Source organism: Dryobates pubescens, chromosome 13, assembly GCF_014839835.1.
Source record: "Dryobates pubescens isolate bDryPub1 chromosome 13, bDryPub1.pri, whole genome shotgun sequence".
Taxonomy (NCBI): Eukaryota; Metazoa; Chordata; class Aves; order Piciformes; family Picidae; genus Dryobates; species Dryobates pubescens.
In genome coordinates this window covers 5,785,323-5,802,480 of record NC_071624.1, presented here as the reverse complement: position 1 = coordinate 5,802,480, position 17,158 = coordinate 5,785,323, and the positions used below count along the sequence as shown (strand labels likewise).

Genomic DNA, 17,158 nt, shown 5'->3' with positions numbered 1-17,158 from the left:
GAAGCAAAAGGTGTACCCAAGGGCTCAGCTGGCCTCTGCTCCACATATTGTAGGTGAGTCCTTTGAGCTGTCTGCTCTCCCGTCCCAAAGAAAGCAGATTACTTACAGGGAGAAGTTAGACTAGATGATCTAGAAGGTCTTTTGCAGCTGAAACAGTTCTATGATTCTAGTATTGTAGGTCCTTTCCAACTGAGATACTCCATTCTGTTCTGTTATTTTGATCAGATGCAGGCTTAATCTTAGGTTTAATTTTTTAGAAAGTGATCTTCGAAAACAACATTTCTCTTTGTTCCTGATTTCATCCCCTCAGGCTCCAGATGTGGGGCACATATATATCAGACAGAATTCTTCTCCCAAATGGCCCATTCAGGTTTTCCCCGCCTGCTTCTCCACTCTAAAGAAGCTCTTTACAGCTCAGCAGGGCTTGGAGCATGAATAGCAACATGATATAGGGAGGCAGGAATTTTTCAGTCTTCTTCATAGAAAAAAAAAATCAATGAATAGCATTCCTCACCATGCATTTTTTAGGCACCACAAAGGCAAGTTCATTGTGCAGTGACATTTCCCTAGCAGTGCCAAAAAACATCCACTGCAAGGGGGACAGCCACTGTGCTAGCATTCCCCTTCAGTCTGACCCACAGGCTCACAGACTTAACAGAGGACAGCCTAAGAGAAAGGGAAGGATGAAGGAGATAGAGGGAGAAATCATCAGGCAACTTCTTTACTGAAGAGGTCTGTGGCAGGCAGCCACAGCAGCATCAAATGGGAGAAGGCTGGGGTTAACCTTGAAGCCAAAGCACTTATATTCTCAGTGTCAAGCTGGGTAATTCCAGTGTCTGCAGGAATCTAGAGAAACCTTTTCTCCTAGTCTAGGTGATCCTTCCTGAAATCCTGGTAGTCCTTTCACTCCCTCTGGTTGTGCCATGTTCATTACATCAAGTCATTGAAAAGTTCAGGAAGGACTGTGGTTTGGAGGCCTTGGTGCTTCAACCCTCCTTAGGACTGCAGTAATGCCTAGTAGTGGACTGTGAGGGGCTGTGTTGTGAGCAGCCATGTAAGCGTCAGGGCTTTGTTCATTTGAGTTTCTTCTAAGAACAGGAATTGATTGTATTGATTCTCTCTTCCCAGCATGGATCTGCTTTGCTTCACCACCAGAAAGCCAACAGGACCCCATTAGCACTCTGTATGTGTCAGTGACTTCAGCAGTGCCACCCCCACTCTGAGTAAAATGTAGTAATTGTAGCTGCACAATTACAGCTCTGGGCTACTGAGATTCAAAAACTCAAAACTAATCTTCAGGTAGATTTAAGGGGGACAAGTGCCTCACCAAAGGAAAGCAGGGTCAGGATCTCATTAATGACAACACAGGATTTCATTTCAAGCTGTGTGCCCCATAGCACATGTGAAATACCCAGCTCTGGGAGTCGGGTGATTATGTGTGATGCTGAACTTTTTTTAATGTTGCAAAATCTGTGAAACTGTGACACACATCTCTCTTAGTGGTTCACAGTGCCTATGAGAATTAATGATCACTTTTTAAAAAGGGAGCAAAGAGAGAGAGGAAAGGAGGAGTCTCAGTATCTTAGCTTGGAACCTGATTAATGATGTTCACACACTTTGAGCTGGCTTTGTGTCAGATTATTTACCTCATCACTGTCTTAATCCTCCGACTGCACTCTAGGGCCAGTGTTTCTTTCTGACGTGTCTCGATGAACTTCTGGGCATGTTTCAGCAGTGACTTGCTGGGTGGGAACAGGCCAGTGCAGAGCCAAAGGAGCTGCCAGCCCTTGGTCACGCTGTACCTGTGAACACAAAGCAAACAGTTCTGCTATAGCCACATAGAATTCTTCATTTGACCACAATCCAGCTACAGGGAAGAGAAGCAAGAGTCTCATCATGGCATGTTGTGCCGTTCAGCTGAGAGCTGCAAATCAGCAGTCTTCACGTGGGATCTAGCAGCCATTTTCTGTGCAACAACCACAGCCTGCACACAGAGACAATGCTGGCTAGTAAATATTCACAACTGTCACAGATCTCATGAATAAATATAAGGTCCAATATAACACTAATCTTGGCAGCAGTGACCTTGGTGCCATCATCTTGGAAAGCCAATGTCAAGTTGCTGTTCTAGCTGACATGTATCTGGGTTGTGCTTTATCAGCTGTTTGTATTCACCAGCCCTATGTGCTAGCCAGCTTTGCTCAGGCCACAAGCACTTTGCAAGCAATTGACTGCTCCTGCTCTGAAAAATAAGCATGGAGATGGCATGGTGCATTGAGGTAGTTACAGATCTTAAACACTCCAGTTTGTTTGTACCATTGTCAGGTATACAGCCAGTTCTTCCAGCCTCTGGACCTCTGAAATCTGCCAGCTGAAGCTCTTACTGGCATCTTACTCTCATCAGTAAGAAAGGCACTGCAGCCAGGAGTTGGTGAGTCATAATGCCTTCAAAGTCAGGAGCAGAAAACACTTCAACTGTGTCTCAAGGATTGCTCTGAGACACTAAATGGTGTTAAGTGGTTTGGTTTGGGGAAAGGTAGCAGGTCTGCCTCTGAATGGGCACCAGACTCTGCTGAATAAAGAGGTCCTGGCTTCTTTATTCCCATTTACTTTCCCAGTTTTGCAGATGAAGACACACTATTCTAATCCCATTTATACTCTATAGATCAGCAGTGTTTGTGTCTGTGTGAGAGCAGGACATGGTCCACAGTGCAGTAGCCTGGGAAGAATGAAAGGTTTGTTGTTCTGGCTGTTCTAATGAAAATATATGGAAATAACCACCTTTCAAGCATTGTTTTTTCCACATCGGTGATCCCTCTCAAAACACTGAATGGCCCACAGGACTAAATTAGTAGCGTACCTCAGGCATGGCACTGGCACCATGGTTACAGACTGTGTTAAATAGCCTGTGAGATTTACTGCACATTTAATAGTTACACACAGTGTAGAAATTCCACCAAGTTTAGTTTCTGTGGAACAGTAAGAAAGGAAATAAAGAGAAGCTCCTTATCTAACTTTTGCAGTGACAATGCAGCTAGAAACAGAGAAACCGTTTTGTTAATAATTAATATTATTTTCAGCTTCTTTTTGCAATTCAGTTCCCCTGGAAAGTAGGTCAAATGATCATTTTATGAGTGGGGAAGAAAACACCAGCCTGTTTCAGGGACTTCGGGTCTGTGTAACCAATCTGTTCTACAAGGCAGTGGTGTAAATGGATCAATGTAACTACTCAAAAGTATTCACTGGTGGTAACAGACTGTGAACTGTGTGCTTATGGGAGAGAAATGCTGTCACTGGGACACTTAAACAGAGACTGGCAGAGCAGGCACAGACAGCACGTAAGAACTCTGTGCACTACCATATTTTCTTCACAGAGTGCCTGAGGAGTAAGACGGCTTCAGTAACACCTTGCCCACCTCACACCATACTGCACAGAGGTGACCACTGAGCGCTGGTGGGAGAAAACCAGCAGCTCAAGGGAGGTGAGTAATGGTCCTGCTCTGTGGCCTTTCACTGCCAGTCAGTGGTCCTGAATGCTCTGCAAAAGTGAGTCCTGCAGTACTGCCTGGAAAAAGGGGAAGGAAGGCGTCACTCCAGCATTTGGCCGTCCTTTCCCTCTGCCCCTGCTCCTTCAAGAGCGTTGTGTGGGATCCCAGTCACTACCTGCACTTGAGCCCTGGCTCTGCAGAAGCAGGGGGTTTCCACTCAGGCAAGTACCTGTTTCTGTTCTCGGTCAGTTGCTTCATAATCTGACAGTAAATTTCATCCCGCAAGACCTCCTCCTGGATAGCTGCTACAAATATCTGGTCAGTGACTTCCACAGAGGAGTGTGTCTGTTTTGAGGGATAGTCTCCCATGAATTTCATGATAGGTGAACACAGTTAAGGACAAAAGCAGGCCGATTTTGGAAGGTAAATTGGAAGTCTCACCCAGACCCTAACACATTAGTGACTCTGTTGATGTCTAAGTAGCAAATACTGTTAGGAAAGTCTGGAACATATTCCGGGCCTGTCCTCTACCCACCTTCCCTGTGCAGCAGTCACTGCTTAGCTGTGATTTGTACTTTCATTAGCTGCTTGCTCTGGGCATATGCAATAAACCTCACTCCTAAAGCCACATTCTGAATTAAGTGAGCTGTCAGGGGATGTGGACCCTTGTAGAGCAATAGGAACCTTTTCTCTGTAGACAAGGGAAACAGAAGATACTCCCCACTTTGATGTAAACGCATGGCCTATCATGTGGATGTAGTATTATCTCAGCAGAGGAGGCAGCTAGCTCTTCTTTCCACAGTGTTCTCATATCCCAAAGAGAGGAGTGAAAGGATATCAGTGAAGGCCTGACAGGCCAAATCCCGAAGATCAGGGTCTGTGCACGCTCTTTTCAGCAAGGGCTGTTTCAAGGGCTCCTTGGAGTGTGCCCACAGCTGACTGCGCCCACGGGATTTTTGCAGAACAGCTTTGCTGATGGATTCCTTCTCAGGAGTCCTGAATGGAGACAAGTGCAAGCAATACAAAATTACTGGATCAGTATTGCTGTAGATGTAGGAAGTCACCATCAGAAAGACTTATCTCTAGGCAAGTTCTTTCACAAGACAGTGATCTCGTATCTCCTTTGACTATGCAGGTCAACAAGAACAGGAAAATGTAGTTTTGTGTAGATCCAGAGGACTTGGCAAAAGAAGAGTTTTTAGAAGACTAATTTTTCCCTTTGACACCTGAGATGATCTGTATATTTGCTAGCTGGTAAGTGCTGAAGTAAGTGTGAAATAAGAGTAGGGCCTGCTGGAAAGAAGTAAGTCCAGCTGGGGTTCTTCTACCCTTCCTTTTGCATTTCTGCAGACAAAAGATACAAGTAAACCATGTGCCAGAATTTCTGCACATCTGAGGTCACAATTACAGGGAACAAAGTGAAGAAACCCAATCAGAAGTAGGTTTACATCCTAGGCTTTAAGGATCACTGAATATCAGCAAGAACTTTCTAAGGGTGCACGCTGCACAGAGAGCTTCACCTGAAGTGTTCATAGGAGAACTCCTCTAGGGTATAAGGCTTCACTGTGGGATCCTCCTCCTTAGGTTCATCCATGAAGGAGGTCCGTGAAGCTGTCCTCCTCTGGTCTGGGGACATCATCAGCAAACTCTGGAATGACACCGCCACGTAGAGATGTCATATGGATACAGTTCTCTGCACAGACTGATGGGTGTTACTCAGCATATCTGAGCAGATGGTGTGCACTAAACTTAAATGCTGTGTGCTGCAGGTGACCTTTTGTCCCCTAAGCAGCATTTTCCAAGACTCAAGAAAAATTTGGGAATAATCAACTCAAGGAAGTAATTTCCATGCACCTGCTTATCACTGATGTATTTTTCATCAGCCTTTTCAGCTTTTCACTTGTTAGCACAGTACTTAATATACTGAAGCTCTAAAACTGAAGACAAAGTCGTTAGCAAACAGAGCTTCCCCTGAGACATAAAGTATGATCACCAATTAAGCCCAGTGCCAATGCAGGAAAATTCATCTTCCCACCCATTTCTAGTAATTGCTACAAAATCCCTAAAGGTGAACAGAGTGTTTTTTTTGCAAGTCATTGCTTTTGTGCACGTACAGTCTTCTACTTAAAACTGAAGAGTTTGGGCTAAGTTTAGTTTTGATTTCAGACAGGACACAATGAAACAGAACTTATCTGACTCTGGAGGAACAATTCCAATTATAAATGTAATCATATTTAAGATTGTTGTTATCATTTATCTTCTAGTCTCTTCAAAGAGAGTGCTCAGCTTTTCTTACCAGCAGTTGACTAGAGGGTTTTGTGAGGGAAGGAATGATGTAGATGTCTTCCAAAAATACATTCCCTGTTTTGCCTGTCCTTTCATTCTGGGCAGAGATCCAGCCAGAGTTGCCATCCAGCCTTTTGTCTTCAGCAAAGATTAGTAAGTCTCCCTTCTTGAAGGACAGAATGGCAGGGTCTTCTGGAAAACATAAAAAGGGATTACTGTTCAGGCTTGACAGCCCAAAAATATGCAAAGGGATTACAACATGAAAGACAAGGCCCGAATTCTGAAGGCCTAAATTCAGTTAGCAATAGAAAGTGATTCATGTAAATATGACTAATTATCCAGTAACACTTCAGAGAAATCACTTCAATTTCTTCTGACAACCTGACTTCAATCTGCTGAGGGCTATGGCAAAACTCCATTTGATTCAGATGGATGCTGACTTTGTGTCTAGATCTGGCAGCAAAGCATGGAAAGAAACTCAGTGGCTGTAAGTAGTTGATGTTAATGTTCACATTTTAATCCCCTCTTGTCTGTTCCAGACAACCATATCCCATAGAAAATTCCAGTTTACAACCTTTGTGAAAGTATTTCCAGGAATCCCTGGTCCACCATCCTACTTAAGCAGGATCATTGGATTGATGGGCACTGTACAATCTAAGCAAAGCATGCATGGAAGTATAAGGAGGAAGGAAAGGTATGCAGAGGTATTCAATGACGTTGCCTTGTGTTCTGTATTGTTATGCTCATCACTATGTATGAAGCAAAGGGGCTCTTGCTGAAGTTCTCCCTCTGAGCTCTTTCAAACAATTGCTAGGGGTTCTCTCAAGATTTCTTCTCTATCCAATAGGAAAGCTGTGAGATTTACCTGGGGATTTTTTCTCTTGCATTGCCACAGCAAATCGTGATCTCTTCTTCAGGCCTTCCAGGAACATGACCACCAGTTCAGCAATGACAACACTGTTTACAGATGTTAGAACGAACTCCTCGGCACGAAGTGTGATGAGAGTGCAACTCTGTCCAAATGACTTCACTGCCCTACATATAATCGAACAGTTTGTTACCAGAGTACCTGAAAAATGTACAGGCCCATTTGCAGGCACAGTCAAGGTACCTGCACCTCCTTGCAAACAACTCCTTTACAGTGAGTACTGGTAGTTCTAAATCTGACTTCTCAGAAGCTGGTAGGTGTGAAGGACTGAAGTGATTCAGGTTCACTTTGGACTTCACCATGTTTTGTACAAAAGTGCTTCATTACAGACAAAAGAACACACTTCTTTTGGAGTAACTGGGCAACTAATTAAATCTGTGATACTTCTCATGGAGATATGTTTTATATATACAAGACTCTGTTATCTGATGCAAGGGTGTGTGCCCTGAGCAAGCCCTCAGTTACCCTGTTTGTGTCCCTTACACCTGAGCAGTTTGTGAATTCCCAGCACACATAACTGATGATGGTTGAACTGCGTTAGTTATTTGAGCCATTCTTGCCCTAATGCATGTCTGTATGTCCTTATACTTTTCCAACCAAGCAGGATCATCTTTCCTTCCATCAAATCAGCTGTTTCACTGTTTCCTTAACAAGCTGCTCAGAACTTGTCTGTATCTGTTTCCCAGACCTAGGCTAAACCAGCTTTCCAGGCTCAGATCAAATCACCTAGGGAATGGCAGAGAAGGAACACTTCCACCCTTTCTGAATACAGAGATGCCTTCTTCAGACCTTGTATTTCTGGGGCACTCGCCTGTTAGTGTGGATGCCAGTTATCTCTGGGAAGGTCAGCTCAAGGAGTTGCTTTTCTGACTCGTCCAAGAAGTAGATACCTTTCCAGTTTACAGCAACAATAAAGTGGTTCTTGGGCAAGCTGGGACCTGAAAATGCAGAAAAAACTCCTTGTCAATGCTATACAAGTCCTTCTCTGTTGATCTGACCTGTACTACCTGGCTCCAAGTATTACCTGAAAACTTAGTGACTTCAAAGAATCTTGAAAAAAGCAAAGGCCACTGAAAGCGAGCAAAATCTACAAGCTGTTCCTTCACTGTCTGACTGGAGAGATGGTCCTGTGTGTATGTGGCCTGCAGTATAAAAAGACACCCAAGATTTTCTCAGTAAAATCTGATTTGCATGACCTGTGGACAATAAAGAGCAGGCCTGATCCCCGGGGTTTCCAGCAGTACTCTGTTGTCACTGGTGTCAAGGGTACCTAGAGAAAGTCAAATCAGCATCCTCCCTAAGCAGCATGCAGATGAGGCTACCCACAGGCATGTACATTCCAAATTTCACTCAAATCCCAAGTGACTGATCTGTTCAGAGTCCACCACACTTTGGGTACTACAGAAATAATTCAGTTAATCAACTTTCAGATCAAAACCAATACTCCATCCCATACCCATCCTGACTCAGTTGTCAAATAGGAGAGAGCTTTTAAAGATAATCTGTTCAGTGTTTAAATATACATCTTTCATTCTGCCCTCCTCCCACTAAGCCCTTCATGGAAGAGTGAGTGGAAAGGTTGTCCACTCCACCAGCCCTAATTAACTATTTGGGATATACAAATGGAGATGTTTTTCCTTCTTCCCCTAACTGTGTATTTGTAAATGGAAATGGTGAAGGAATAGAAGCTAGTGCTTGAGAGTGGTTACCCAGCAGAGCCAATCAAACTTCTTACCTTAGCATGTGCATAGGTTATAAGGCTCACCCACTTTTCCAGGGGCTTGGACTTCAGCTGTTTCACTGGGATACAGTCATGGAGCACTTTCTGCACAAGTTCATTGTGGATGGACTCTCCAAACTGGATGTAACAATATTTTGCACCTATCTCCACCAAGTCCTCCTCCTGAAAAAATTGATTCATTAAAAGGCCTAGAAAGGTGTTACAAAGTCCAGATAGCCTCATTCAACCTTGAAGCCAGTTTAGGAATAGGGTTGTCTCCATTTCTGTCTGGATAACTCTTGACAGTCATCCAGCACAAGGAGAAAGAAACTTCATGTAATCATAGATAGCATCAACGAAATTATTAGCAAAGACATTTTAAAAGGACCCAAATTGCTCCTTTGGCCATGCCTCCAGCTGCTACAAGAACTGGAAGTTGCAGCATTTGTAGATTATTACAACTGCCAGTGTGACAGCTGGCACAATCACCTGGACAGAAATTGTACTGTAAGAAGAGAAGGATTGTTCACAGCCACTAGAAACTTCTTTCATATTTTTACTTTTCAATGTGGGAAATGTTAATATAGTTTTGCCACTAGGAGGATGAATAGGGGGACCCACCTTCTCACAGCGGTACTCTCCAAACCGAATGCCGCGGATGACTTGGTGGTAAATGAGATCAGTGCTGATGGGATCCTCCTGGGAGTTGTGCCAGGGGGTGAAGATTTCCTTCCTGAAGTAGAGGCGCCAGGGAGCGTTGCGTTCATGTGTGCCCTGCTCCTTCACCAGTTGTTCACACTGAGAGATGGCATCCAGGACGTGATCTCGTCCTCCACCCAGTGACCAGACCTACAACAAAGGGATATGCATTTACCGGCATGCCTGCTTTGGATCTGAGTGAAGGACAATAAACCTCCCGGGCTCCCAGGCTCCTGACAGCAGGAAGAACTCTGCAAAGGTAAGCAGATGGCTCTGCAAGTTGTACTTCGGTAAAGGTGTGTATTTTTACGCACAGGGATGGTATTGGGAAAAGTAAGCTGGAAGTTCAGACAAAGCAGCTCTCGTCTGCAATCTCCTGTTCTTCTTGTACTTTGCTTTCCCGTAGAGCCCCTTAAGCACACGTGCAAGTGCTTCTGTAATCTAAACAAAAATGCCATCTCTGAATCAATTTATTTGCTACTGAACTCTGAACACCAAGATGATATCCTGCTCTGTGTGTCTGTTTTAGAACATTACTGTGAAAACAAAGCAGAGGGAAGGAGAAACTAAAATGCCAGCACGTGAGCTAAGAGCAGCAGCCCTGGCCAGGGCCTTGGTTTTCAAAGCCACATGATAGGGGCACTGTAACACAGAACAAGAAAGCAGTGTACAGGTGGGAAATACGTCTTTGAGCAGAGATTCCTAGTATGTGAGATCTGCTAGTTTCACTCTGATCCAGCAGTTCTTGAGTGCTGCATGCGTGACAATCAGGTGAGATCTCAGAACATGGGGGAAAATACAGAGCTGCACTGCCCATGCATGGGAGCAGGGACACTAGTCAGTTATGTGACTTGGCAAAAGAAACCTTGCAGGCCTACAGAAGGAATTGGTAAGTGGCTTGCTACAGAAAGGCAGACTAGGTTTGAGCGTAGGACTGGGACAGGGGTGCTTCCGAAAGTCAGAGGGAGTCCTCAATGAGGCTAGGTGGAGAGCAGCACCTCCACAGAATGAGAAGGGAGCTTTCATTCTATTTTTCAACACTTTACCTTATCAAACACAGCAATGTAGAGTGAGAAACCAAACACATCTTTCAGTTTGATTTTATCTGCTATGAACTGACAGATCTCCTTGGCTATGGAAGCAGAGTCTGCAGGGACAGTGATGCTTTGGCCGTTCATCAGGGTGACATTAAACATAATGGGTTTCTTCTGCTTTGTTGCCTGTAAGTCAAATGAGAGAAATGAATTGTGGACAATCCTTACTTTTCTATGAAGAAGGCAATTAGATTTAAGAGCTTCACACACTATACCCTAGTCAGGAATCTTTAAGTGAATCTCTAACACTCACGCAGTTTCTTCAATGCATGGTGAGTCTTGAATATAAATTACATCCTTGGAGCAGTATTGGACTTAAATCCTCTCCTTCCTGCAGCTCAGGGGTGCTGATTATCACACAACAATGTGGACTGATAAGACTTTTCCTGAGCCTTGTTTGGCCTGATGACTTTTGAGTAGAGCTTCACATCCATCAGTGGAGAGATGGCGTGCAGCAACTACTTTGGCCCAAGGAAGGTGTGTTAGGCAATAGGCTTTCTCAGATTTAGGAAGCACTTGAACCTAGGCTTTCAAATGAATGATGGGTGTATGTGGTGTGAATTCTAGTTACTAGGGTGACATTAAAGAAAAGTTCCCAGGAGGGTGATACAGTCCTGTCAAACACACCACTTCTCTCCATTTTAAAAGCATAAGCCCTGCTCAGTTCTTTTCACAAATGACAGCAAGAGCTTCCTTCAGAAGGTGGCTCCTGACTGGATGGAGGTTATCTCCCTGCAAATTGTGTGTTGGTATCTTTTGACTTAAATCCTCCACTGGACTTAGGTTAACTGTATAGGCAGAAGAGATTTATCTGAGAAGCTGCTCAGACCAAGACAGCTGGTTTTCAATCACCTTGTTTAATTGCCTTCCATAATTTAATAATAATAATAAACCAGGTTGGAAGAAATCTTCAAGATCATCGTGTCCAACCCCTCAACCAATCCAACCCACCTACACAACTAAGCCATGGCATCAAGCACCCCATCAAGTCTCCTCCTGAACACCTCCAAGTGTTTGACTTAGGAAGTTTGTTAGCACAGGTTAGTAGACACAATCCAGTATTAAAATTACACAGATCAATATAATAAAGCAGAAAAGGAGTTTCTACCTGAAGTTCCAGCCAGCTTGGAGGTTCAGTCCGTGCTCCGTTGACATAGGTACGCCTCAGACGTTCAGCACAGTATGGAGCATAGCCTGTGGGCCCATGGTGGATGAAATTCAACAGGTACTACATGCAGAGGGCATAAAAATGAGTTAGGAAACACCAATGTTCATAAAATATTAGAAACCTTATGCAGCTAATGGACTAGAGTGATCAGTTAGCTTACAGCTCACAAGAAAGTATTAAAGGTTAGGGATGGAATTGGTATTTTGAAAAAGGGGGTTTGAGACACCAGATTTTCCCTTATTCTGTGGAGTTTGGTCAGTCTATTCACCATGTTTAACAACACAAGAAATACTGGACAGTGGAAACTTTATTCTTATTGTTAGGTTAGAGCAAGGGTTGCTGCTTCCAATTGAAGAGTCTGAAGTCCTGTAACATTCTGTATGAACAAAAGTGCTGAGTCGAGGGATAATTGCAGGTTAGGACTGATGATGATGGTTAATTTTAGTTTTACTAAATTCTCTGACAACATCAATAGTCAAAGTCCATGATTAAGATTGGACTATGGAAAAGAAGGATCGGATAAACTGAGGTTTTGATGTTTGTATGGCTCTGATACCTTGGATAACACGATGTAGGCACGGACTTGTATTTAGATACTTCTGTTCAGTGCAAATATGGGTCAGTCACCTGGTTATTTTAATGATTAAGAATATTCCTAGGGATAAGGTATGGTTATGTCTTTCATGAATTCTGCATGGTTCACAGCCTATGGATGAAGACTGGTGTCAAAATATGTCTATGGCTTGTGTCTGATTTCTTCCAAGTAGTGTCCATTTAGCAGCATTTATGATGAGATTAATAATTTGAGCTAGGGTGTCAGTAAAGCAAGGCTGAAGATTCAGGTATATATATGCATCCTGTTTGCTTCTAAGATCTAGGAGGAAGGCTGATGTCAAGTTGGAGCCACAAGTTGTTGTTTGTTTGTTTCCTGTGATGAAGTGTATTTATCACTCATTTAAATTTGGAAATTAATGAATAAAAGCCCAAATATCTGTTGGATTTTGTAGGGCTTTGACACATAGGGTAAGAACTGGTAAAATATGGGGGGCGATTTTTATATTGGCTTTCTGAGTATATTTAATCACTAGGATTGTAACTGGAGATATCTTTTGGAAAGGCAGAACTGGAGAGGTTAAAATTTGCCATATTCTTTGCAAATTACAGATCTAAAATGAGAACTGTGATCAACAACAGAATCCAGTTTGTATGGCATGTAATGAAAGAGAATTAAATGTGAGTACAGCAATCATTTATTTAAATTCCCTGGGAAGCATGTCAGATAAGAGAGTTTCTGCTAAAATCACAGCACCAGGTGCTATGGCAGGCGGTTCTTGTGGCTAGCTGTATCAAAACAGCAAAACACACAAGAAACCAGCTGCATTTTAGCTGCTGTAGGACAGGTTAGTAGTGTACCTTCACAAATGTGTCTGAAGGAGGAAAGCAACCGAGGCAAAGTGACAGAAGGATCCAGCCTCGAGCGTAGCTGCTCCTGTTGTTGTTTTCAGTGAGTTGTTTGCAAATCTGGCAATAAATCTCATCTCTGTAATAAAACATGTGAAAGCAACAGATAGTGATTCACTGTATGAACTGTCTTTGGCTACATTTCCACTGCAAGGTTGGCATGATTGCAGCATGAAGAATTAGTTCTGAGCTAGGTCTAACCACGTTCACTAGGAGACCACCTGTAATGTACTGAAATAACTGTGATGTTGGCTTTGGCAGGAAAAGGTTCAAAGTACAAGTAATGTCCTTTGCCACTCATTGTATGTCAAGCAGTTCATGTGCAATTTCCATGCTGGATTACCTCCTGTGATGAGCAGAGGTCCTGTGTGGGGATAACAACTGCTGGGTCATCCCCATGTCCCTCTACATGTGAAACTTGCTCTAAGCTCTCTTACAGTATGTGGCTTGTATCTCATGGCTCTTGTCTGTCTGCTCATATGTGGACTTGGGGATAAGGATAGAGGAACACCTTGATTATTAGTTTTAGTAAACTTAGAATGAGTCCTTGGACAGGAATGGAGGAAAGGGCGCCTCAGAGTGAGCTTCTGAAAACTGCAAGTTACCTGCAGCAATGACATATGGGAAACAGACACAAAAATCGGCATAGAAACAAACCAATTTCAACATTTCCAGGCTCTTGGAACACACATTTGGCAAGTAAAATGTGGGACAACACAAGGTGGATGTGGGTTTTGTTCACAGATAGGACACATGATGAAACATAGTCTGAGGGAGTACATATTCTCTTAGCTCATGGCTGTTGCGATACGTTGATTGAAGGCAATTTTTGCCAGCTAGGGACCTGCTTTGGGTGAGCATTTTGACTGAAGCAAAGCAGCTATGTAGAGAGGAATGCAACTGATGACTGAGGTCAAGGCAAGGCCTGTGTCTGTGGACTTTGATACAGAAAAGTACTGCATAAGCTGAAGTGAGCTAAAATGAATCCACAGCATCAGGTCAAAATCAACAGCTTCTGTCAAATCCTCATGTCATGTTTGGCCTAAGGTCTGAGCATGTAAGCAGAATTTCTTCTTCTAGTGGTTGATAACACGCAGCAAGCCAGATGTTCAACAATCTCTCATAAGGGGACACGGCTTGAGGGCTCAACATTAGACAGTTGGGAAATTGAGGGTATGAACACCTCTCATGTCCCTGGTGTACATTAAGTCCATTGTAAAAGTATAGATGTTTGAGAGATGTTGGGTTCGCCTCGACCCATGCTTTCAGGACCAGATGTAAGCAGGCGAAGACATTTATTACGTTATACGGCAAAGTTATGTAGTCTACCAGAAGGCACATGTGTCACCTCTCAATTGGTCATTTTCTACTGGCATACGTGTAATTAAGGCATACAATAGGTCAAAGTAACAAAACAATATTTTAACACATCCAACCAAATTCTGCCCAGCCTCTCTCCTTCAGTTGCAAGGTGTTTACATTACTCTCAAAGACAAAACACAGCTTTCTCTAACTCGAGCAAAGGCAAATCTTCCCTGTAGTCTTCTAAAGCTATCTGAAAACAACCCTCTGCCCACACTCTGTGTCTCTTACTCTTCTGAGTGTTTCTTCTCCATCATACTAGGGCTGTGTTTCACCTTCAGTTGTTACTGAGTTACAGTCCTGAGCTCTGCCCCATTGCATATCTATGGGGTATTTAGAAAGCCATGAATAATGACAGCTGACCTAAACTACAACATGAAGATACCAGCAAAGGCAGTAAGGGAGACATTCTGTGTCCCCTCTGATAAAGGTGCATCATCCTTGGAAGAAGCATTCAGGAATCCCCAGAAATAAATGTGAGACATTTGGAAAATGCCTCAGGACTGTGGAAAGGGGGTGCTGGAATTCCTTAATGTAATGGCACCTGGTCCTAGAAAGGAGGTACGGATTTCCTACCTGATGGCAGGACGCAGAATTGCATTGCCAATAATGAAGTGCACTTTTTCTAGGTTGGACATAGGTCTCTCAGTGATTGAGCTGTCTTCTTGGAAAGCCTCTTCTCCACTTCTTAGCTGGTTTGCCACCTGAAAGAAACCACACAGAACCCTAGAGTGCTCTAGAAATCTCCCCTCTTACCAGGCAGTTCTCCCAGAAATGAGACATTCCTTCTCTATCTTTGAGGCTAAAACTCTTTGTGCTCAGTGCAGGGGCAGTTAGAAACAGGCTGTATTTTGCCCATTCCCTCTCAAGATAACTCATAAAATGCAGTGTTACACCACTATTACTGGCTAGAACTTCCTTGGGGGTTGGACTAGCTGACCTCTAGAGGTCCCTTCCTATCCTGTGCATTCTATGATTCTGTCATTCCATGACTCCTTGTACCGTCCTGTACAGCCCTAAGCACTTGGTAGTTCTCAGTCTGCTAGGGCTTTGGGCAAACCATTCTGTAAGAACATTATTCTCAGTAATAATTCTCAATAAGAAATTGTTCCCTGTGTTCAGGAGACACACTCCAGCAGGAAGGGATAGAGCTGATCTGCCAGAGAATGAATGACAGCGGTGCACACGGGAATAGTTTCAAAGGAAAAGTGAAACAGGTATCCCATACACAGCTGCACTGGTGTGGTAGGGGAACAAGGCCACAGCAGGGAGATTGCTGTCACTAACATCTTTCAGAAGATGAAGACACAGTTCCAGGCAAAAGACTCATGGGAAGAAATTTATTTCTGCTTCTTACCTTCCCTGTCAACTTGGATGACCGTTTCAGCTTGAGGGAAGAGATCCCCTTCGAAATCTTGTTATCCTTTCTGATTTCTTTCTACAACACACATTACCAGTATAGCAAATTAGTCTAATGTACAGCCAGAATGATTCTTGAAGGATGCAAAGATGTTCAAATGGAGATATTTTTGTTTTCTCCCCTCCTGCCAGAAGGAGCTGCACAGTCCTTCCAGGACTGACAGGGGCCTTTGTGGACTTCTGGCATTTTGAGTACTGTATCATGAAAGGGTTCCTTTGCTTTTCTCACTCTCTTGGTAGAACAGCATGGAAACCAAGGAAAGCAAATTAAAATACAAACATAACCTGCTCCTCTCACCATATTTGGGCTGTCATTTCTGAACTGGACCTGGTTTTTCTTTCCAAGTGTGTCATATATCTGTGTCATCACGGAGCTGCTCTTGGTGGTGGAATTCTTGGCAAACATTGCTGGCTCTGGCAGGTCCCCCATGAACCTCAGGATAATAACCCACACAACCAGAGAAGCCTGGTGGCAGAAAGCACAGACACTGCTAAGAGAACTGATGACCTCATGCCATTTCTGCCTGTTTACGTAAGAGTATTTTCTTCTTTTACCCAGTTCAAGTTGTTAAAATTCTCATCTCCTCCCACCATTTACACCAGGAGTTTGCATTCATATCAAACAGCATGATAGTGACAATCTCAGCACTCTCACACTAAAGGAAGAGGGTGCAGCTCTAGTGGGAATGGCCGATTTGCTCTGTGATGGCTGAACCCTCACCATTCCCTTTACTGGCACCTTGGCTGAACTGCACTATGCACCAACCTACCTGGACAGATAAGCAGTGGAGTGAACTATTTCAGGAGCCTCCTTGACAAGAACTAGAAAGTCAAGTAATAGTGAGGGTTTTGTAGCATGGCATCCTCCAGTCTACAAGGCTGCCTAGAATTAAGAAAAAGTCCCCTCCTCAATCTCCCTGTGGCTCAGCTTGAGAATTGGAGGTTTGGGCCTCTCCCTTCTGTCCTAACTCACAGACCAGCAGCCCTCACAAGAGCAGACAGATGGGTGAGCTCTGATGCCTCTTCTCTCCAGTCTCCCCAAAGGGTATCTGCAGAAGTCTCTGCAGAACTCTGCAGAGTTTGCTTTTTAGGCAGACTGAAGGTGACCAGAGAGCTTGTGCTGGGCAGAGGTATCCGTGTGAAAAGCCTGCCTGCAAAGTGCCAAACAATGCTAATGGGAGCTACTACTTTAGTGGAAGTGCTTAGGACTATCTGCTTGGCTCTAAAGTCTTTGGATCCCAGGGCTGTGCCAGGGGTTGGGGGATCAAAAGATGAGCTGTTAAAGACAGCAGGTTCAAGAACAAGGAGCAAGATACCAGGATGTTGTCCTTGTCATCATGATAGAGTAGTGGCTGCCGCAGCTGTCTCCGGATATGTGTATGTGTAGAAGACCCCTGGAAATAAGTAGCTGCAAATTTTGGGAAGGTGTACTCTTCCAAGTCATCTGCTTCCTCTTCTAGCTCCACACTCATGGGAACCATATCCAGGTCCACCTCCTCCAGCTTGCTAGGCTTCGTTTCCAAGTCCTGTGCA

At 43.8% G+C, this 17,158-nt stretch overlaps 1 protein-coding gene across 1 annotated transcript in view; it reads right to left on the bottom strand.

Annotated features, from left to right (window-relative positions):
• MYO7B (myosin VIIB) overlaps positions 1 to 17,158 on the bottom strand; it is a 47,533-nt gene that overhangs the window by 7,991 nt on the left and 22,384 nt on the right. Inside the window, exons 25-41 of the mRNA XM_054166605.1 lie at positions 16,942 to 17,151; positions 15,924 to 16,091; positions 15,564 to 15,644; positions 14,783 to 14,910; positions 12,797 to 12,923; positions 11,324 to 11,443; positions 10,168 to 10,341; positions 9,044 to 9,271; positions 8,438 to 8,605; positions 7,727 to 7,844; positions 7,514 to 7,640; positions 6,640 to 6,809; positions 5,785 to 5,966; positions 5,009 to 5,136; positions 4,327 to 4,484; positions 3,718 to 3,871; positions 1,647 to 1,802 (exon numbers count right to left, since the gene is read on the bottom strand). Of these exons, the coding sequence (XP_054022580.1) occupies positions 1,647 to 1,802; positions 3,718 to 3,871; positions 4,327 to 4,484; positions 5,009 to 5,136; positions 5,785 to 5,966; positions 6,640 to 6,809; positions 7,514 to 7,640; positions 7,727 to 7,844; positions 8,438 to 8,605; positions 9,044 to 9,271; positions 10,168 to 10,341; positions 11,324 to 11,443; positions 12,797 to 12,923; positions 14,783 to 14,910; positions 15,564 to 15,644; positions 15,924 to 16,091; positions 16,942 to 17,151 (2,597 nt within the window). The remainder of the gene's footprint in view (positions 1 to 1,646; positions 1,803 to 3,717; positions 3,872 to 4,326; positions 4,485 to 5,008; positions 5,137 to 5,784; positions 5,967 to 6,639; positions 6,810 to 7,513; positions 7,641 to 7,726; positions 7,845 to 8,437; positions 8,606 to 9,043; positions 9,272 to 10,167; positions 10,342 to 11,323; positions 11,444 to 12,796; positions 12,924 to 14,782; positions 14,911 to 15,563; positions 15,645 to 15,923; positions 16,092 to 16,941; positions 17,152 to 17,158) is intronic.